General features: G+C 39.7%; 1 protein-coding gene across 1 annotated transcript in view; it reads left to right on the plus strand.

The window, feature by feature from the left end:
* The first annotated feature begins 419 nt into the window (after positions 1-419).
* Positions 420-23,843, plus strand: part of CPNE8 (copine 8) — a 205,010-nt gene continuing 181,586 nt past the window's right edge. Inside the window, exon 1 of the mRNA XM_058558514.1 lies at positions 420-920. Coding sequence (XP_058414497.1) covers positions 784-920 — 137 coding nt within the window. The 5' untranslated portion in view covers positions 420-783. The remainder of the gene's footprint in view (positions 921-23,843) is intronic.

The raw sequence follows: 23,843 nt of genomic DNA on the forward strand, positions 1-23,843 counted from the left end.
TTTCCCCACGTTAGAGTCCACTCTCCTCCTGCCTTGTCCCATATATTTGTGTCACTTTACCATAGCGTACAGAAGGTTGGAGATCGTCCTCAAGTCCCATGGTCTCAACCTTCAAGTGGCCGAGGATGGGCAGTCCAGCAGCGGGGACTGGGCTCTCATCTGCCCGAAGGCATAGTGGGAGGGACCTCCGTGGGCCCTGAGGGTGAGGTGAGGACCAGCGCGCGTGGGCAGGAGTGGACTTATGATGGGCGAGTTAGGAACAGGCAGAGGCGACCACACCTCTGGCTTCCAACCCAGGCGAGGGAACTGCCTTACATTCCGGTCCGCACCTGATTGACAGGAGAGGGAAGTCGCGGCCCAGGAGGCGGGTGTGGGTGTGTAGAGGCGGAGACAAAACCCAAACCGCAAGCAAAGCGGGTCAGGGTTTGCTCTCCTAGACTTTTGGTGTCTGGGTCTGGTGCCACCTACCCCACCAGGCTGCCCGTGGCTCCGCAGAGCCAGACGCCCAGAGCGAGGAAAGGATCACGGAGTGTCCCCCGCTGGGGCCACCGCCTGCAAAGAGGGGGCAGGGCAGCCGGGAGCTCCGGGCGCCACTTTCCCGGCAGCTTCAGCCGCAGCCGGGACTGGCTCGTGGTTTCCTCGCGCCTCTGCGCAGAGGTCTGCCTCCCCCCACCCTCCCGCTTCCCGTGAGCTGCCCCCGCCTCCTTCCTCTGCCTCCACCCTCCACCCCATCCCCGTCTGTCGGGAGCTGGGCTCGGAGCCCTCAGTCTGCCCGAGCTCTGGATGTGGGCGCCGGACAAGTCCTCGGCGCCGCCACCCAAGATGGACAGCCGCTACACCAGCACTGCGGGCATCGGGGACCTGAACCAGCTGAGCGCGGCCATCCCGGCCACGCGGGTGGAGGTGTCCGTGTCCTGCAGGTGAGAACGCAGCCCTTCCGCTCCCTCCTCCTGCCTTCCCATCTCCCGGGTTGGTAGCTCTTGGGAAGCGCTTGGGGTACCCCGAGGCTTTGCGCGGGTGAGAAGTTGCGCGATGAGTAGGAAACACCCCAGTTGTGGGTCTGGAGTCACCCCCGGCTCGAGTGACACCGAGCGGAGAGCGAGAACTAGAAGCGAGCGGTGGGCTACGGGACTGGGACTTCTTTTCTTTCTGGGAATGCTGTGAAAGTTGGATGGGCTGTGACTCAGCGGCGGGAACCCCGGCCGCCGCCCACCTCACAAGCCCTTTTTACGTCCCAAACCCGAGCAGTACGGTTGAGTGATGACGGGACTCGAAAGGGGAAGCTGTGCCGAAAGCGCTTGGGACTGCTGCACGGCCCGGAACTCTCTCTGCTAGCCTTGTGCAAACCTGCTATTGTCACCGCTGGCCCTCACCTCGGCAGCTTCCTCCCCACCCACTTCCTGGAGCCGTCCAGCTTGCTTGCTTTCCCCCCAACCATTCCGGGCTTTGTGCCTTATGCCAGATAGATAGACATCCAGGCTCTCGCCTCTTTGCAGACGAATCTGTGCCTTACCTGAAATCTGGGAAGTCACGACTTTCTGCCTGCAAGTAGACACGTTTGAGTGCTTATAACAACTCCTTTGCTTGACGTTCTTTGGGTCAGTTTCCCTGTAAATAAAGCAGCATAATTGCTGTATCGCAGAAGATTTTGAGAAGGAGATGGGCAGACTACACTAAATTGATAATGGCAACAGAAGGAAAGGGAGGATTTGCGAATTATAATATTGACTCCAGAGCCCGCTCCCTTGTCTGCATATTTTGATCTCTCTCGGTGGAAAACTCTCCTCTCTCTTGTCCACTTTTGCCCCCCGATTTTTTTTAATGTCCTCAAGTCCTCCCTTTCCTTTCCTTAGCAAAACTTGCCTTGAAAAAAGCTAATAAACATGAGTAATCTTCCATGTAAATAAACCCTGAAGCTTGAAATGCTGTCAACCCAGTGGTACTTGATTTTGCACTTTCACAAGACTAAGTCTAAAGCCAAAGAAATGGATTTGTGTGTGTGTGTAAAAATTCAAGCACCAACAACCCCAGTAGACGTTTTAATTAGGGAATAGGGGATAACCTTTAGCTATCCCTGAAACTATATCCCATGATTGCTTGCTTCCTCTTAAGGCTGACCTCAGACTCTGGAAACAATAATGCTGATAATGATGGCTAACATTAAGCTCTTGCCTTATTGTGGTCACTGCTTTAAGTGCTCCCTGAGATTTCTTTCTTTCAATTGAACAGGTGAAGCTGTATGGAAAACTCTCTCTAGACATTAATTTCTAGGCCTTTTTCTTTTCTCTGAAGCTGGCTTTGGATGCTAGAGGGAGGTTATTAATATGTACAGATAATGCATAGCCAAAAGTCCTACAATAATAGCATTTTCTAGAATTCTTATCCTCTGCTGAACATCCTGCAAACTCTGAATGGCATGTGGCCTGTATATGGAATGAATGTAAAAATGCTATAAATTAAATCTGAATTTCCTGTAAGCTCTATAGGAGTGATGGGGAAATTATATCTTAGACGATCTTTCTGCTAAGAGGGTACACATTTAACCACTTTTTTTTTTATGCTTGTTTGCTGTGGGTGTGCTGGGAATCCTGTCAATTGGCTTCAAGCCAGTTTGTTTCAGCTTGCTACCTGAGACCCTGGAGATTCCCTGTTCCGGCCTTTTTTCATACCATTGATTTGGTGTCTTATTTTTAACTGTTCCAATAGAAAAAAGGTCCTGAAAGAGAACTCAAGTACTTGTGTTGTTGAGAAATGAATCTTGTAATCATAGATGGTGGTGTCCTTTGGGCTTTGACATAAGAGACCTGGATGCAGATTCTGGCTTTGTGACTTACTCGTGTTGTTACCTAGGAGGAAATTCTTAATCTAGGCTTCCTCATCTCTAAAATGAGGATAATTATGGTATTTATCTTATATAGAGTGTTATCAGAGTTTAATAAGATGATGTCTGAAAAGTGCTTACACCATGTATGATGCAAAAGAAAATGTTCAAAAATGTTAGCTATTATGATATTAGAAATAATATTTATTGAATAAATGTATTATATATGATTCAGTTATGGAATTCTGTAAATAGTCCCTCTCTTTTAGCTTCAGTAAACTGGTTAAAGAAGACAAGGATGGAGGCAGCCTTGGGATACTCGTTCCCTCTTTCTCTTTCTTCTTTGATGTGCGTAAAGAGCACATTTCCTAGGATGTTTGTGGGTATTTCCCATAGCAACAGGGCACAGTTGTAGGCCCCTCAGCCTTACAGTGGGCAAGCAGAGCAAGGAATTCCCTTGCCTTTTCATATCAGAGACCTCTGATGATTTGCTAACAGTTAAAAGGTAACTCAAGAATAGAATCCCTTTTCATAACTTCCTTTCAACTGTCCCCAATCTAAGGCTTTTTAAAAGCTTTATGACGTTTTCATCTTCATTTTTGGGGGAGATAAGAAAATCAACAGTTGAAGCTTGAAGCTAAATATAATTCGTGGAACTCATTTAGTCTGTTCACTCGCTAAGTGTTTGAGTGACTTTTCTGTGTCTAGCATTATGCCATGCTCCATGAGAAATGCAAGAGAAGTTCTCTGAAAATGTAAAATCTGGTTGGGAGATAAATATCACATAACACATGATAATGTAGGACTAAATCCAAAGATGAGGTTCACACACAGAGAGGGAAGGGATCATTGTGGAACGAAGTGCTTGGAATAAACTACACAGAGGAGATGGGGCTTGAGGGCAGACCAGACAAGACAAGACAGATGGGCATGGTTTGTATTAGAGAAGAGACAGTACACATGGAGGGTTTGTAGTGAGTACAAACTTGTGTGTTAGGGGGACAAGTGTGCTTTGCTAGCTGTGTTTATGTAAACAACCTCATACTCTCTGACTTCCCTTCTGCCCATTATTTAGCTCTTTCATTCATTTTTCTTTATTATGTTGATTCATAGATTTTTAAGTTAATTGGGTTACCTAGTTAAAATCTCTATAGCTGAAATGATACCACCTTAGTAACATAAAATAACATTTCCCACATTCCCATTTTAATCTGAAAACAGATTAATATAGAATGAAGTAAACCAATGGGGAAAATAATATGCGGTAATCACCTGTTTTCCCTGGGAACTTGATTTGTTGCACTATTTCTAAAACACTATCTTGATGATTTTTGTCATTTTCTTTGATTGAGAAATTAGCTTATCAGCTATAAAAACAGTGAGAGCATTCTGTATTTCTAGACTTTGTAGGTTAGCTACCACGTGTCAGTCCTGTCACAGCAATAATCATATAATGGTGATAAAACTAATTTTAAACACTAGTGTCGAAGGAAGAATACTCGGTGGCTATTTATTGAGTGCCTACTTTGTGCTAGACATTCTAAAAAGACCTTCCTGACCTGCCATAACTCTTTTGCCTAATCTGCCACCACTCCTTACATGAACTCTCTGACTGAACATAATCTACCAAATATGTGTTTACTGTACACCAAAGATCGTGCCAGATAAATGCGGCTGCAAAACACAAATAAGAGATACGGTCTCAAACCATGTACTGCTTGCTATCCTGCTGGATCAAACTCTCTCTGCCTGTGTGGCTGTGTGCATGCCGCTCTCTGTGCCCTGAACGTCCCTTCCTCCCTTCCCCTTTTGTTCTTGATTAGCTTGTGTTCCTTCTTCAAGACTCAGGTCAAGCATCATTTTCTCTCATGACTCCTCTCCCAAGCTGGATTTTGCTGTATTCCCAAAGCAGCTGGTATGTACCAGTATTTATATTATAATTCTTGGTCTCTGTATTCTTCTTGAGGACAAGTTTTCTCTCTTTTGTGTCCATGTATTCTGAGCTTGGCACAGAATATGTAGTCCATAAATGCTGGATGCTGTAATTCTTTGAATGAATCATCTGGCATGGGGACGGGGGTTTGCCTGTTAAGATACAGACTCCTAGGCCCCACACAAGATCCGTTGCATCAAAATTTATCTCTGGGACTAAGGCCCAGGAATCTGGATTTTTAACAAGTTCACCATGTGCTGGTTATACCCACTAAACTTTTTTAAAAAAAATAATGGTGGAATGAACAAATCTATGAATAAATCAATTCTGAACCTAGTGTCCTGTGCATGGTAGAATCAGAAGTTCGTCTTTGCTTTGGATAGTGTCATTAGTGATCTTTTCTCATCTTGTTCCACCCATCCCACCATGCTAACAGGATGTTGTCAGGCTCTGCGGGCACCTCTGGCTTCTTAGACCCCCATATTCAAGCCTTATGAACTGTCTTTTGGAAGTTTTGTACCAGGCTTTTTTTAGCATTACCCTACACTGTAAAAATTTTAATCTACTAGTTTGATGAGTAAATGACTCTGTGACTGTAGTCACCTGGTTTGGATTAGCAATATCCGCCTTACTAACGTGTTAGGAGGATACTTTTCAGTGGTGCGTCAGAACTGGCTTAAATGGCCTTGAGATAGGAATTTGTGTGCCAGTTGTTAGATGAAGTGATTATTAAAAATTGTTATATAAATCTAAAATTAAATAAAGTATATTAAAAACTAAGACATACTCAACAGTTATTACTTCCTAATTATTTTACTACATTTTACTATTATCTATACTCTTTACTATCATCTGTGTTCTATCTTTTTAATCTTTGTGCTGAAAATACTATGCAGTCATGTGCTACTGCTCATCTCATCTCAATCCGTGCTCAGTAACATCACACTGGTAGCTTGAAATTGGCCATGCTGGGAATATTTACACCACAGAAATTGGCAAACACTGCAAATCAGTGTTTGATCTATTGTTTTCTTGTTGTCTACACTTAAGACATTCTTTGGGACTCAATTAACTCTATGGAATTTACAATAAAAATTATATATAAATTTTGTGCTCAGCTACACATACTTTAAGTCAGTAAAATTTGTAATAAATTAGGTACACACATATGCTTATGCATTCAGCTTTTTTGGGGAGGACCCATTGTTAACCATATACTTCCACATCACTGTTTATAGGCCTTTTGTAAAAGATAAGGCATTATACAAAGGAAGATGTTGCTGCTGTTGTCACTGTTAGAAATGATAGTGTCAAGTTCAGCACTGTCTCTGGTCTTGCTTCTCTGCTGGAATAAGTGGGGTTGTGTGATCTTACAATATGAAAGGTTTTGAGAGCCTGCAAGTGTGTTGTGAATGAAACAGAAAGATGACTGAAATTTTGAATGCCTTTTACTTTCTTCTCCCTTTCATATGGTCCTCTTCACATCTTCTTTGTTCTTTTCTTACGTGGAAGCCTTTTTGTCTGTTTCTCCATCCACTGGTGGCATATACTTTGCAAGTTTACATGTTATAGATCCAGCTACACTTAGTGATTAACTGAAAGCCTGGGAAAGCAAATTCAGATTCCAAGAGAGAGAATCTGAGTGGTGCAGTGGGAATTGGCCCACTTTGAAGCAGACACCTTGCCGTTGTGATTATCTTCGGTGGAAGAGAATCAAAGTTTTCAAACACAGCACTTGGGGGCTCCACCCCCGTGTATTGGTTTATCTCTTAGACACACTTTACCCTTCTTTAGTCAGACAGAAAGTTTGAAGTTAGTCTGTAAATAGGTTTTCACATGATGCTGCTAACTGATAAATTATAAAATTGTTACAAGTGACAGAAATTAGAATGCGTATCATCCTGTTAACAAGGCATATGATAGGTAAACCGAGAGTCAAGTTGTGGAATGGCCGTAACCTCCTATTCTCCCGGCTCTGCAGTTCCTGAAGTCCTGAGGTTCAAAATTGTAATCACCATGTAGTGCTTTTTTGGGGCCATGTTTGGGTTTGCCTTAGCCCCAGAGTTCCAGAGAAATTTGTTGTAGGGGCATTTCTGGACTGCGATTTTGAAGTCTCAGTGTGGGAGTTGCCCAGGTATGTTTTAGCAGAGAAGAGTTTTACTCAGGTTGTTGCGCCATCAATATTTTGGTCTGCCCTGCATTTTTTAGCATTTGGGGCTTTGGGATGTGGAGAATGTCAGTCTAGAAGCAATTCACGAAGGAGGGCCCCACAGGAGAGGGTGTTAACAGCTGTGCTCTTTTAGGTACGTTATTTGTGGCATAACAGGCAGAAGCCTGCATTCCTTATTTGAGTTTACTCAAGGCAGGGAAGAAAAACAATTCCTCGGAAAGGGGCTTTTATTCAGTTGCTAGCCTGTTTTAGAATAGTAATGCTTGCTTATTAGAGCCGGTTTTGCTTAGCCTAGAAGAGCGTGGGTGTGGAACTAGGGCAGCTCTACCACTTACTAGCTGTGAAACCTTGGAAAGTTACCTAATCTCTCTGTTCCTCAATTTCTTCATCTGTAAACTGGGGATAGTAATGGCCCCTACATCTTATATTTGTTTCAAGGGTTAAATAAGTTAATACATCTACATAAGTTAAAACACTGCTTGTCACATTAATTAAAGACTCAGTAATTACAAATGGATATAAACACAAAATAAAAATCACCCACTAGGGGCTGGTCCCTTGGCGTGGCGGTTAAGCGCAGGTTAAGCGCGCACACTGCTGCTGGCGGCCCAGATTCGGATCCCTGGCGCACACCTATGCACTGCTTGTCCGGCCATGCTGAGGCTGCGTCCCACATAAAGTGGAGGAAGATCTGCCGAGTGTTAGGTCAGGGCCAGTCTTCCTCAGCAAAAAGAGGAGGATCGGCATGGATGTTAGCTCAGGGCTGATTTCCTCACAAAAAAATAAATAAATAAAAATCACCCACTATTTCATCAAACTATGAGCATTTAGTTTCTCTTTCATCTATAAGATCACGTTTATAGTCATATCTTCTGTGTATGTGTGTATATGTGTATGCTCTCACATTGTATAATGAGATCATACTATATTCTACACAATTTATCTTCTGCAACTTTTCTATTAATATTACAACATATAGATATTGCTCTCATTAGTTTTTGGAAATATAACCTTCCATGCCTGTGAAGTAGGCTAGTCTATGGGTATACTATATTTATTTAACTTATCTCTTATTTTCCAAAATTTATTTCAAAGAGTTACTGTTTAAAATAATGCCACAGATGAGATTCTTATTTACAAACACTTGGTGACATCTATGATTTTTTTTTCCTGGGGATAGTTTTCTAGAGCTGGAGTTATTAATAAGCTATCTTCTCAAGGGGACTTTAATAGCTTGTTTTGGCTATTTTCCCCCCATTGCTCTTTAAATAAGCAGAGCCAAGTCTAAACTCACTGGCTGCACCTATCTAAATACTTTTATTCCCATGAGAAGGTTGCGTTTAAAGATTAATCAGAATTTGGGGCGGCAGAGTATAACAGCAAGAAAATGGAATTAGGAGTCAGACAGATGTCTTTAAATCCCATTTTTATCCCTTTTTGGAATGTTCTTTTGGGTAACTTAGTTCAACTTGTGGAATCTCATTTCCTAATCAGTAACATGGAAATGATTTAAAAACTAAATTTATAGAACTATTGGAGAAGTAAATGAAATAAAGTCTATAAAGTGCTCAGCACATGTCTGTCACGAGAAAAGCACTTGATAGGTTAGTCTTATGTCAGTTTCTTATCAATATATTACCAGGCGGCATACATATGGAAGAGAGAGTACCTGTACTTTGGACAAATTTACAATCCATTTGGGGAGTCAGAGAAACATGAAATACAAGGTAACAGTTATAAACCTGCACGTAAAAGACCATATATTATAGCCCAGGCTGAAGACCCAAATGTGGAGGCAATGTAGAGTAAAACAGTGGTCAGAAGAGTGTGGATTTGAAAACGTGTACTCAATTTCTACAGATTCCGCCCCACGGCTTCCCCACTCCAACACACACAGTCAGACTGGACTAAGGGGATTTGACAGGTAGGAGGTAGTCTTTAAGAACAAAGTTTTAGGGTGAGAGGACATTCCAGCACAATCTTGCATATAACCAATAAAATCAACAGGCTGACGTTTAGACAGCTCTTTCATGTCAGACATGTGATAAAACAGATATCCGAGTAGAAAATAGCACAGGCTGAAGGTGGGCAAGCATTTATTGCCAATAATAAAATGAGACGTATTTAAAAGGTGCCTTGTCCCAATGGCCGATGTCCGCTGTCTGACACACAATACCTTAATATTTTCAAACTTATGACAATCATCAGTGTAATGCCTCTTCAGCCGGCGACATCAGCTATTGGGCGTTCTTTTTCAAATTGTGAGACATTTTGTCAAGTTTATTCTGTAAAGAATAATACTGCAAATATTCTGAGGGAATTACCAGATAACTTCCTGAAACTCTGAAGAAACAAAATATCATTGATAGTACCTGGGAAATATTTCTATTTATTAGACAGTAAAGCCATTCAAACACAAGCTGTACTAATAGGGCAAAAACATGACAGCTTGGACATTTGTTATACATTTTGTTTAAATTCATGTCAAAATCTAAATCTATGTGAGGCAGTGTATAAGGCACTTAACGTATGCTAATTCACTCAATCCTTACAACAATTCTGTAAAACAGGTGATGTTATGTCCTATTTTACAGGTGAGATTGAGGTTCAGAGAGAATTGAAGTAATAGCCTAAGTCACACATCTAGGAGGTGGCAAGGTTGAGTCCTTATATGTCTAATTCTTAGGTGTATTTTTCTGACCACTGGCCATATGCTGTCACTCTTCCCTATGTTCTCTATTTTAGGCTTTAAGGATGGGGCTCTTTCCTATCAGTATTGATGTGTTAGTGACTGAAAAGTTACAAAGCTGGGAGACACAATTACAATAGCCAATATCAATACTGTCACAAAGACGAATACGGAATTCTTTTGCATTTTATCTGTCTCCAACTGATGAGAGCTGTGGGTAGAACAATTCAGATGAATGGCATAAACTTTAACAATTTGATGTTTAATTTCCAAGTATTGATTCTTATCTTTTTTCCACTGCTGTTACCTAATGAAGCTGTGGAAAATTAAGTAATGAGAGGACTGTTTAACTGGAAGTCAGCAGGCCAGGTGAGATGAAAGCTAAATGCTAGAGAAAGGTGATATACTAGGCAAATTAAAAGTAGAGGAAAATTAATTGAATTGAGTGTATGACATTTGTATTTGCCTTTGGAGTTGAGAATTGACCCCAAGCCCTGTCATTTCAATCCACTGCTTTCTTAATGACGAGGAAGTCACCATTTAACTTGCTAGCTTTACATTAATAAATTCCAGCGTTCCTTTCATGACGAATATGTTCTTCAGAATTCCATGTAAATAAAATAATTACTTAGATATTGAAAATGTCACTACACTATTCTGACTGGCTGAATTGTGACATGAATTTGTAAAAGTCAGTATTTTCTACTTTGCTAATTAGCTGCTCTCCCTCTCTCTCTGTCTATATATATAACAAGTAACAAGTGACACATTAATTTTAAGAACCATCTCAAATGTCAGAGCGTAATGAACCAGATATGATTATAATTGCCATAACTGGTTGAAACCAACACATTTCTGAGCCTTAGTTAGCATAATGGTGGTTTTAGAACCATTTTGAGAAATTTGTTTCTCATTGCCCACAGCTCCTTACTATTGCATCATATCAATGTATATAACTCTGTTTTCATGTTTCCCAGCTATAAAGCCAAGCATACGAGAGAGCGAGCGAGCTAGTAGAGTGAGAGCAAATGAGGGAGACTCAACGTGATACCTGAGAACTATACCAAAACGATAACTGTATTTGTTAAGCCCATGTAAATTACCTACTATTTTGGAGCATATTATCCGACTTATCTTGCTATCTCAACTTTTAAATTAATTGTGGAAGCAGAAATATTAGAAAGTTGATCTCAATTGATTTTTATGCCAGTGGTTTCATCCAAAGCCTTTTGTAGGCATTGGGAAAAGGAGGCATAATCAATATTAAGTTATTTGTGAATGTTTCTCTTAATTGGTAATTTAAATTGGTGAATTTAAAAATATTTTTGGAGAGAAGTTTGAAATATACCAGCTAAAAGAGGATTGCCTTTCAACTCAAGATTTGTCTCATAATTTGAATTAAATGGTTTCAGTTTCTTTGTTTCACTTAAACCATTCTGTCATTTGAATGTCATTTATGTGACTTCTTGCTTTCTTATGGAGTGTGTCAGCAAGGTATAATGGAAATCCCTGAGCTTTTATTCTGTTCCTGACACTGGCTCTGTGACCTCTGACAATCTAGTCACTTCTCTGGGCACTCGTTCCTATGAAAGGTTGAATCTCTGGTCTAGATGACCTGGGATGTCACTTGGAGCTTGATAATTCTATGGTACTGAGGCAGGAACTTGAAATAAAATGTAAACATGCTCTGATTGAAGGAAGTCTTGTGATCGATTGTCAATGCCAATTTGAAAATTTAGGCCCTAATCCTAATGTCTGAGTTTTTTAAGGGATTAAGTTAAGGTAGATTATTTCTAATGCCAACCACTTCCTAGTTCCAAGTCCTTATTTCACTTAATAGTCTCCCGAAGGGATGTCAAGTTCTGCTGTTGCTGTTCTAGTTTTTCCTCTCAATAGGGATCTATAGCTACCTTTCTTCATCCTGAAAATGAGCAATGTTTGATGTTGATAACTATCTGTGCCTTTCTTGCAATTTACCTTTGTAATGTTACCTTTTTTTCACACCATTTATATCTCTGTGGCAAATACAGAGCTTATAGTGGAGATGGCAAGTGGGTTCAATCTTGTGTTAACTGATTAATTGTTACTAAGTGCTGGCTGCCAGGAGTGGTAACTGGAGGGATTCCTAGGGGGCATCTGGGCTTTGTGGGAAAGAGTGCTATAGTCGACTTTTGAAATAAAATGAACCAATACTATGTGGCATGTATACTGTTACTTTTTTGTGTGTGTGAGGAAGATCGGCCCTGAGCTAACATCCATGCCAATCCTCCTCTTTTTGCTGAGGAAGACTGGCCCTAGGCTAACATCTTGCCTATCTTCCTCTACTTTATATGGGACGCCACCACAGCATGGCCTGACAAGTGGTGCATCGGTGCGCGCCTGGGATCTGAACCCGGGCAGCCAGCAGCGGAGCGTGCACACTTCACCACCACACCACCAGGCCTGCCCTTGTATACTGTTACTTTTTAATTGTTATAACCTTTGACTTACAGTTATTGATCAATCACTGAAGCTTGTCTACGCAGCTCTCCAAAGTGTCACTTCCTTCCCATTCCTGCTGCCACCATTCTTGTTTAGGAAGTTGTTGCTTTCTCCCAGACTATTAAAATATTCTCTGAATTATTCTCTGTGATTCCAGAATTCACTTCTTTGGTCTGTTTTTCACGTGTTGTGTAGTTAGCATCCTAGAGACTGAATTGTGTGATTTTCCTTTTGCAGAAAGTTTCAGTGTTTCCCCCTGCTTAGAGAATAGAATCCAAGCACCTTAACATGGTGTTCAGGGTCTTTCCTCATCCTGCCCATAGCCCCTTCCAGTCTCCTCTCAGACGTGGACTCCAGCCCAAGTGGAGCACTGGCTAGTCTCCAAGTCCCTTGTGTATCCTTTCATTTCTCACTATGGTTGATGCTTTCAGACAGGCTGAAAAGCCTCCTGCCCACCCCTTCGCATTTCTGAGCCTATCCTTTGTTGTCAAGGTATACCTCACTTATAGCAACCCGTGATGTTTTCCTAGACTCCTGCAACTGTAAATAATTGTTCCTTCCTTTGAGTTCCCACACCACATTTCTTGGACTTTTATTTTATTCTGCTTGTAATTATTTAGGTTTTTGCATGTCTGTCTCCCCTACCAGTTTTAAGAGTGTGTATTTGTTTTATCATTGATTTTCACAAAACGTAACTGTGTGCTTTGCACATAGAAGGTTTTCAATAACTGTTTGTTCCCTGATGGACACATTGGAAGAATGAATCTGGACACCCATGAATTTGTGTATGTCTATATCCTTAAAAAATATTAGTTTATATACACAGTAAGAGCATTAAAATTACTGACTTTACCATACAATTTAATAAAAATGTAATTATTCAATCTTAGTTAATATAAAACATTCAATAAAGTTTCATTTGTGAAGATGTGAGAAACAAATAGGTAATTTCAAGTTTAACTTACTTTGTCTCTAAGCACAGCAAAGCTAGTTCTAGAAGTAGACACAGTACTTTTTGAATACTGGCAGATGATTTGCTTGTTTAATCTGGGATGAATAGTATGCAAAAAAAAAATGGAGACAAAGTGAGAAGTAATAGAATTTGTATGTTTGATATCCTATATAACATCTCGAAATAGGAAAATAAATAAGCATATCTTTGACCTAAAGGTTTGTCTTGGGGAAAGATGTTTCTAATGAATTACTTGTTAAATTGAACTGATAAAGTGAAGCAAGACATGATGGTTTCACTTGGGTATAATCTGGGGTAAGAAGAGCTACTGGTGGCCTGGCCTCTTCAAGAAGCAATAGGTTTCTCATCTGCTAACGTGCTTTCCCTGTGTATTTGTTCCACTAGTTTTAATTTTGTGCCACAATGTGGTAAGACAAAATTTTAGAAAAGCCTATATTCAACTAAAAAAAAATGTTGAGAACAGGAAAACGGACGAGGAAACAATGCTTTCTGTAGAAAAAAGGAGAAAAACAGAACTTGTTTTCATATGCACAGATAAAACATGATCACGTTTAAGTCAAGTCACTATTAAGTCAAGTCACTGTCCATAAATCATGTCATTTCTCACACTTGTCTAGTTATAAAGTTTTGTTGGATTGCCTAAATAATTTCCTAGGTGCTTGTAACACAGCTGAAGTATCTAAGTGCTCAATTGGTTATATTTAACCTAAAATGTTATGTCTTCCCTGATTACATCAAATTTTTCCAGAGACACTGACTTCAAGAGTGGTTCTAACTATAAAATTAGAAAAAAACAGAATTATAAAGCCACTTTGTTTCAAAGAGGGCAATAAATGGATGAATTAGTTTAATATATGATGGTGATGATGATGATAATGAACATTTCCAACACACATATAAAATACTGTGATTTGGAAAATGAAATTACTGTGTGGTTGTATTACTTTCATTTTGGGGGCATGGTCTAAACCAACTATTCTAAACAAGGGTTATCGTCATCAGCATTGCTTCAGGGATTTTTCAAACTACATATTAGTACTCCTGAAATTCCAGTTTGCTTCCCTACAAGGGCATAAGTCCTCCCCACCATTTTCTCTATGCTCTCAATACCCCAGTAGAATTTCTGCCAGTTGAGCCCAAGCCCTGAACTTCTGCCTCTTCTACATCATGTCTTTAACATGGCTGACCACTCTGCTTTTGACTGGGTCCAGACCTGTCTGACTCCTGCAGAGATTGTGGCACGCATTCCTTGCCTCTTCCAACCTCCCATTTACTTTGGCCAACCTCCTCCTCCCTGCCACGAATCCTGCACATTGGGCTGCCAGAGTCCTGTTCAAAAATGGCAGATACCATCATGCTCTTACCCTCTTCTTTAAAACCCATTAATTTCCTATGAAGTAAGTCCTTGAGGGTCTTCCACACCCTGACCTAGCTTTTCAGCCTCATCTTTTTCTCTCCACGTCCCACGACTCTCTCCTTCCCTACTGTCCTCTCTAAACTGTCTCTTAAACTCACATCACTTGCATTTCCTGAGAGAACCATGATGCTCAGGACTTCGTTCTCATGGGAATAGTTCTGCTGCACTTTATTACCTCACTCCATAGACTCTATTGATAGTTCAAACATCACTCTCACAATGAAGACTTTCCCTGATCCTTCACCTAGAATTGACTATCCTTCCTTTTCTGTATCTGTAATGAATTTATTATGTGCGTTCCACATTTTGCTGCACATATTTGTTTACAAATCTGTCCCCTTAATGGAATATAAATATTTTAGGGCCAGGAGCCCATGTGTTCATATAACAGTCTCCAACATGAAATCTTTTTTCTGTCACTTAGTAACTTAGTGCTTGTTGAATAAACATTTGAAAGAGGTATTAGCCAATTATTAAATTATAAATTCCTGTAGGACAGGAACTGTGTCTTATTCACCTTTGTATCTGCTTAGTATCTAGTCCAATGTTTTGTATATAGAAAGTGCTTAATAATTATTTATTCAGTGTATAGTTGAAGAAAGGAAAATAGAGCATCCCAGATGAATGGAGTCCGTGACCGGAAGGCATAAATGCAGAAATGCTTTCCAGTTATGGTTGGCATAAAATAAATAAAAAAAAAATCAATTGTGGCTGAACAATTGCCTATGTCTGTTTCACTTCGTTATTTTTTAGGATTTGTAGAACTATTTGCAGCATGGGTTCATAGTTGCTACTGAGCTGTTTTTTTTTTTGGACTTAGATGAGTTTTTGAGTCGGGGCAAATTCCTGGTCTAATCATCTGTGACAAGGATAACAGACACATGTTAAAAAATTATTCTCAGTCGCCCTAGCTCAGCTGGTCATTTACGCTTACAAACAAATTTCCTTTCCAGATTCATTCCTCTTCTGTTTAAATTCTGTTGTTGATTCTGCTAGGCTCAGATTGCTCTTAAGAACAATGAATTGTTCAATGATCAATGATCCAAAGAAATCACAGAAGACTTTATTTAAAATCTGGAGGACAGAACAAAACAACACCCTCTCGACCTAGCCTTACCTTTATAGGCATATTATTTTTCTGATTGGCATAGATGTATAGATATTGATGATGTATGTATTGATTGGTATATCTATGTATTGATTGATAAATCTTAAAGAGAGCTCACTCAAGACAACCCTGCATATAAAGATTTTCTTTTGAAATGTTGAGCCTGAAGATACATTACTTTTTCCCCACATAGAAACAATATATCACTCAGCAGCTAAAAGACAAAGAAACAAAGAGTTAGAAAACCTAGTCATGTGACCAATATATTTTGGGAGTGGTGCTTGGAAGGCAGCAACATCTGAGCTGATGTTGGTCAGAGTAGTGTTAGCTTTCAGCTTTCTACTTTTTGGTGATTTGTGGACCTGTCACACTCATCAGCTCTTGGTTTTAGGACGAGTGATTGTCACCTACAGACATGCTTCATGCACTGACTCTGGGAGAAGTAATAAATCCTGAAAGACTGCTAATCTAGCTGATTGTTTAAACTCTGTGCAAGTTGGGGCCAACCCCGTGGCATAGTGGTTAAGTGCGCGTGCTCCGCTGTTGCCAGCCCAGGTTCGGATCCCGGGAGCGCACTGACACACTGCTTGTCAAGCCGTGCTGTGACGGTGTCCCATATAAAGTGGAGGAAGATGAGCACGGATGTTAGCCCAGGGCCAGTCTTCCTCAGCAAAAAGAGGAGGATTAGCATGGATGTTAGCTCAGGGCTGATCTTTCTCACTAAAATAAAATAAAATAAAATAAAATAAAATAAAATAAAATAAAATAAAATAAAATAAAATAAAATAAATAAAATAAAAGCTACCTCTGCCCACCCCCTTTATAAAAAAAATAAATAAAAAACAAATAAAATAAAATATGTGCAAGCAGTGGGGCCGGCCCCATGGTGTAGCAGTTAAGTGCGCGCGCTCTGCTGCTGGCGGCCTGGGTTCGGATCCTGGGCGCGCACCAATGCACCACCTGTCAGGCCACACTGTGGCGGCATGCCATATAAAGTGGAGGAAGACAGGCACAGATGTTAGCCCAGGGCCAGTCTTGAGGAGGATAGGCACGGATGTTAGCTCGGGGCTGATCTTCCTCACACACACACACAAAAAATATGTGCAAGCAAGCTCATTGCCTACCTTGCTTTTAGCAAGCGAGCTGAAAGTGGTTACTGCTTGTAGAGTAGGCAGGAGGAGGGATTGAGGAAAGTGATGATACACAATCTCAAGTGTTGTAACATAATCAGGGAACTGGTGTAATATATTAAGGAGCAGAGCACAAGTTTAGAGATTGAAAGATCTGGATTTAAACTGCAGCTCCATGTTAGCAACTATGCGCGTTTAGATAAATTAATCTCTCTGTGCTTTGGTTTTTAAATGGGGATAGAAATTCCTTCTCATATACTGTAGTTGCTATGAGGATTGTATGATATAAAATCATTAAAGTGTTTAGAAAGTTCCTGTCACTTAGCAAGGAACTCTTATTTTTAAAATGGCATTCAACAGAAATAGTTGGAAAATAGTAGATCACATCATGAAGATAGTGCAGGGTCTCTAAAAAAATCTGTAATTTTTAAAAAAGTGCTACATGCTCATTGTGAAAACATGCAAACAAACAAACCAAACAGCGTTGAAAAGAACAAAAGAGAATGTACAAATCACCCCCAGTTCCACCCAATGTTAGATCATACCAACCAGATATCGCTCTGTGCGTTTATTTAGATATATATACAAGGCATGCTTCCATTAATATCCATGTTATGATGACGTAGACAAGATGGACACAGTTTTTCCTTGGATTTTCCACTTTGGATATTAATACCTGAACCTGGCTTTCTATCTGCAAGCCTGGTGCCCCCTGCCTGGAGAGCCAGAACTCAAGTGCACCTCTCTAAAAGAATGACCTCAGCTGCTATTCCAGTAAATCCCTCTTTCTTTCTCTGCTGCCTCCACAGAGCCCTCTCTGCTATTGGTAAACTGTCGCTGTTGACATGCCACTGGGAAGCTGCAGTAATGCCCTTTTGCTACAGGGCCTGGCATGTGGTCTTGCTGCCTGCTGCCTGTGGAGCCCTGCTCATTGCCTTGTGGTGCTGGTCTCTGATGATTTATCAGGGCCTCGTGTTCCTGTTCTTGTTTTAATTCTTTCCATAGGCTCAGGTACGTTCCTGACTCTGGGCTCCATAAAACATCTCCATATTTTCATCATAAATTTCCCTCTTTTATGTCACTTACCACTAAATGAGCCCTAATTCATGCAGCTAATATTTGTTTATCTATATCACAGGCGAACACTCTTATTATTTATTTTATCTGCATGTCATTGCTTATTATTGGAGATGAACTTCATTTAATATGTTCAATGACTAACTGTATTTCTTCTCTTATAAAATACCTATTCACTTCTGTAGCCCATTTTACTTGTGGAGCGTTTAGATATTTTTTTCATTAATTTAGAGAATGCTTTGTATATTTATAGCTTTGACATTTTATCTATCATCATCATATATGTAACAAATGTATTTTAACTTTAATTATTGTATCATTTCTGTATTCAAGTTTAAAATGCATTCATTATCAAATAAGTTAACCTTTTCTCTGGGCTTTGTGTAAAGCTTAAAAAGTATTCTTCATGCCAAGATTTTAAAAATATCATTTTACATTTTCTTCCAGTTTTTTTCTAATTGATACTATATTTTCTATAATTTACTTGAAAATATTTCAGCAGAGACAGTGTCATATAGATGCGTGTGTTAGATTGTAGTGTTAAACCTGAAGTATCCTAATCAGGCCACATACTTTGGACGTGATACATTGGTCAAATCAGGAGTCCACACTCCAGAAGTAGCTACTCTGGACTGTTATACTATCTTTATCCTTGATTGGCACCAGAGGGTTTTATAATTACTTTGGATGTCAGAAATGACTTTTTCATTTACTAGTGAAATGTATGGTGATCAGATATGTGGATTGACCACTCCACACCACTAGATGGTTTTAATAAGACAGACAGACAACAATAAGTACTGGAAAGGTTGTGGAGAAATTAGAACCCTCATGTGTTGCAGGTGGGAATGTGAAATGGTGCAGCTGCTTTGAGAAACAGTTTGGCAGTTCCTCCAAATGTTGTAGAGTTACCATATGACCCAGAAATTCCACTCCTGGTTATATACCAAAGAGAAATGAAATCATGTGTCTACACAAAAACTTGTATGCAAATATTCATGGCAGCATTATTGATAATAGCCAAACAATGGAAACAACCCAAATGTATATTACCTAATGAGCAAAATGTGGTATATCCATACAATGGGATATTATTTGGCAATAAAAAGGAACGAAGTACTGATACTTGTTACAACATGGATGAATCTTAAAAGCATTGTGCTAAGTGAAAGAAACTAGTTGCAAAAGACCATATATTGTATGATTCCATTTATGTGAAATGTCCAGAATAGGTGACTACATGAAGACAGAAAGCAGATTAGTGGTTACCAGGGGCTGGTGGATGTGGAATAGGAAATGACTGCTAATGGGTACAGGGTTTTTTTGTGGGGGGAGCATGTTCTAATGATGAAAATGTTCTAATGTTAGATAGTGGTGATGGTTGCACAACTCTGCGAATTTACTATAAACCACTGAATTTTACACTTTAAAAGGGTGAATTTTATGGTATGGGAATGATATCTGAGTAAAGCTGTCTCAATAAAGGTATGTAGATTAGCTAGAAATATTGCATAAAAGTGAACAGGGCATACATACCTAGTGGGTTCTGTGATTATGCCATTTAGAGTGGGGCCCTAGGCCTCAGGACTCCTCAGTCACAGGCTCAGAATGTTTAGAGGATTCTCTAGACTGATTTGACCAGAAGGCTAGATGAATCTTGCCATCAGAATATTGTCACATGTGACTTAAGGTGCTGTTCGGAATGCCTGAAAGCACAGAGAGCTGGAACTTCATTAAGCTTATAGAGCATATTGCATGACTATTTTGGGTCCTGCTTGCTAATGAATGTTTGTTTCTTTGGCAGAATTTGGTCTGAGACTTGCTTTCATGGTAACAGCATTTGGGAGTGAGATTATAGTGAAAGAGAGCTGCATAGCCCTCACATACTTCAGCAATTGAAGGCAACAGATAACTACCCAGAAGTCCAAATTGGATAGGACAATTATTAAGAATTTATAAAATTATTGACCTATATGTTCTTATCATGCCTCCAATCACTTTACTGAATTATCTTATTAATTTTGAAAGCTTTTATTAATTCTCTTGTTTTTTATGTACAAAATTAAGTCTCCTGCAAATAATGATAATTTGTTTTCTTTCCAATACTGTCTCATTTTTATTTTATCTTATTCCCTAAAACTTCCAAAGTGATGCTGAATGATAACATTATTTGCAGTTCATTTCATTTTGTTCTCAATAACATAGACAAATATTCAGTATAACCAATACAAGCATCAAAAAATCAAAATCAAAATCAAAAGTCAATCCAAAATTTACAAAAATGCACCTTAGGCACTTACTATTCTTGTGACTTTGGCCACTTTATTTAACCTATCTGAATTTTATCATCTCATCTGAAAAATGGATTCTGATAATAATTGCTGTTTGTTAGGATTATGGCGAGGGTTAAATGAAATGATTTATTTAAAGTGCTCAGCACGGTGCCTGGCACCCAGCTCAGTAAATGAATAGTAGATGTAGAATTTGTGATATAGGTTTGCGTTGGGTATGATGGGACACACAGGAGGGAATAATCAGTTCTACTTGCCCAGGATGCAGCAATGAGGAGAGGTTGAAAGAGGAATTCACATTTCCCAGCAAGAGTGAGGTTGGTGAGGAAATTTCAAGGAAAGGGAAGAATGCTATGGGTAAACGTGAGTACAGAAATGTGAGGCAATATCAGCTTAAGGGACTGCAAAATTCTATGTCTGGAGCTGAGTCTAGGATGTGGAATATGGATGGAGATGCAGCTGGGGATAAAGCCGGGGTCAGAATGTCGCAGGAATTTAGTGCTGTGTTAAGGAGTTTGGAGTTTCTGTGGATACTGGGTTTTATGCTAAGGAGTTGTTTGGTTGGGTTTTACTATAGAGGACTTTCTCTTGGAGGCATCTTGGTGAATGAACTGAGAGACAGGAGGCAGGAAGACCAGTTAAGAGCTCTAAGGTCTGGGGGGTAGTCGAGACTTGGAAGCAGAAGCCAAGGTGGGGGAAGCATTAGGGGGAGAGGGAAAAGGGAAGATGGCTCCGGGATCTTGCCTAGAAGAGAAGTAGGTTGGACAATGTTGCTGTATTAGTTTCCTGTGGCTGTTGTCACAAATTACCACAAACTTGTTGGCTTAAAACAACAGAAATTTATTCTCTCACAGTGCTGGAGGCCAAAAAGTCTGAAATCAGTATCTCTTGGCCAAAACCAAGGTGTTGGTAGGGCTGCTCTCCCTCTGGAAGCTCTAGTGGAGAATCCTTCCATTTCCAGCTACTGGTGGCCGCTGGCATACCTTGGCTTGTGGCCGCATCACTTCAGTCTTCAAGACCAGAGTCTACAAATCTCTTTCTGCTCTGTTCACATCATTGTTTCCTCTGTTTGTGTCAAAGCTCCCTCTGCCTTCTTATAAGGATATATGTGATTGCAATCAGGGCTCACTCAGGTAATCGAGGAAAATCTCATCTCAGGATCAATAATTTAATCACATCTGCAAATACCTTTTTTCTCCCAAATAAGGTCACATTTATAGGTTCCAGGAGTTAGGAGCTGATATGTTTAGGGGGCCATTATTCTGCCTTCCACGGTTGCCATTCACTGAGACAGGAAATAGAAGAGCTACAACATCAGGGAAAAGAAAATGAGATTAGTTTTATATGTGAGTTTTAGTTTCTTAAGAAGACCCATATCCTGTTCTCAGTTTCTTTTTATTCTGCCTATTTTTGTTAACATAAATGTTATGTTTGTCTTCTCCACTGAAATCAAGGATTGGGTTCTGTATCTTTTTCTGAAAGATCACCCTGAGTTAACCCTACATTACATGAAACCAATGGGTTCTTCTATTTACCTTATAGGCAAACCAAATCTGATATGTCAGATTCTGAAAAAGCCCCGGGTTTCTTTTTAAGTAATTTCCAAGAATATCAATCATAGGTGAATGCATCAGGAGAAACATAAAAGTTTTCATTGTTAATTATCTCACCCTCAAATTTCTTTTAGTATCTAAACTAAATTCAACCCATGCAGAGATTGAAACTGTATTTTTATCATTGACCTTTTCAGCTCAACAGTACTAATAAATAAATACTTTAAAAAACCAATTTTGGGGGCTGACCCCGGTGTGTAGTGGTTAAGTTTGTGTGCTCCACTTTGACGGCCTCGGGTTTGCAGGTTCAGATCCTGGGCACGGACCTATGCACTGCTCATCAAACCATGGCGGCGTCCCACATACAAAAAATAGAGAAAGATGGGCACAGATGTTAGCTCAGGGCCAATCTTTCTCAGAAAAAAATGAAGATTGGCAACAAATGTTTGCTCAGGGCCAATCTTCTTCACACACAAAAAAAAAGCCACCAATTTCAGCAAAAACTGAAAAATAAAGTTTATTTTATTCTCACTTTTTGGGGAGTAATATGTATCATGTGTGATAAAGTTCTGTTTGTATGTCAGGCTATGAGAGGAAGCTGTTGAGGTGAATTTTTAGTTTATTTGCACAACTTCAAATCTGAAAGTCTTTTCTTATTTTCTTGAAAGCCAGATAATCTTAAGTACTTTCCAATGACCCCATCCTTCAGAATTACTTGAAATTTTAGATTCTAGTTGACTTCAACTTTTCAGTAAGCTTCAGTTTCAAAATACTTCATTTTTTTATTTCTAAAGCTTTCACTTTTTGCCTGTGCATAATCTGTTTCTCCTTGTCAGAGAAATTGTAGTTTCAGGGCCGGCGCTGTGGCGTAGTGGTTAAGTGCGCGAGCTCCGCTACTGGCGGCCTGGGTTCGGATCCCGGGTGTGCAACGTCGCACCACTTCTCTGGCCAACGTCGCACCACTTCTCTGGCCATGCTGAGGCAGCGTCCCACATACAGCAACTGGAAGGACGTGCAACTATGACATACAACTATCTACTGGGGCTTTGGGGAAAAAAAAGGAGGATGATTGGCAATAGATGTTAGCTCAGAGCCGGTCTTTCTCAGCAAAAAGAGGAGGATTAGCACGGATGTTAGCTCAGGGCTGATCTTCCTCACAAAAAACAAAAAAGAAAAAGAAATTGTAGTTTGTAGTCTCAGGAAAAATATTTTTTTCTTAAATTTGTATGCTAAGTTTCCAGTGATAATGTTTGTCTAATGAATAAAATAAAGAATGAATAAATGAGTCAGAGAGGATTAAATATTACATTCAAATCACTTCCAAAGATTGGATCGATTTCCTTTCAGTTACTTAAAAAAAAGTTTTGATTTCTTGTCTTTATAAAAAAAAAACTTTGAAAACCATTTTGTGTGTCTGTGCATTTAAATATATATATTTATTTTATGTGCATGTGCATTTAAATAAATATATTTATTTTTTATATCTTTTATAAATCCCGGTGACAGGGAGCTTGTTTATAATCCCAGTAAAGCAGTCACTCCTGGGTTTCTTTAGTTAATGGATTACTTATTAGGGCAAAGGCCCTAAATGCCACCTTCCTCTTCTACTCTTCTTTCCATAATAGAACACCACACCGTACCTGGAGTGTAAAAAGCTGACGCTTTTGATTGGATGCTGAAACGGTTCATTCATTCACTAGGTTCTCATTGAACCCTTGCTTATGTGCAAGCCTGTGCTAGGTTCTATGGCTGCCTAAGCAATATTGGGTCAAGACCTTGCAGGTGGTCAATGGTCCTGAGACTACACTGAATAATAGGTAAATAAAAGGCCCCTAATAATTTCCTAAATTTTAATTAAATCCAGAATCATTTTGCTTATAGATACAGAACAATTTTTGGGGGAGATTATATGATGCAGAGATGTGATTCTCTGTCCACATGTGGACAATTTATGCTGGTAAATGTTTGTAAAGTGATAAAGCATTGTTTGGCTCTAGTTATAGGCTACATTTTTGTTCCTATGGAAAATTAAATAGAACAATTTTTTGTTTGGTTCTATTTATAAGCTATATTTTTGTTCCTATGGAAAATTAAATAGAATGGTTTTTTGTTGGGCTCTGTTTGTAAGCTATATTTTTGTTCTTATTGAAAATTAAATAGAATAATTCCACTCGGATATAGCAGGAGAGCCCCTTACATG

Source organism: Diceros bicornis, chromosome 17 (assembly GCF_020826845.1).
Source record: "Diceros bicornis minor isolate mBicDic1 chromosome 17, mDicBic1.mat.cur, whole genome shotgun sequence".
NCBI classification, from domain to species: Eukaryota; Metazoa; Chordata; class Mammalia; order Perissodactyla; family Rhinocerotidae; genus Diceros; species Diceros bicornis.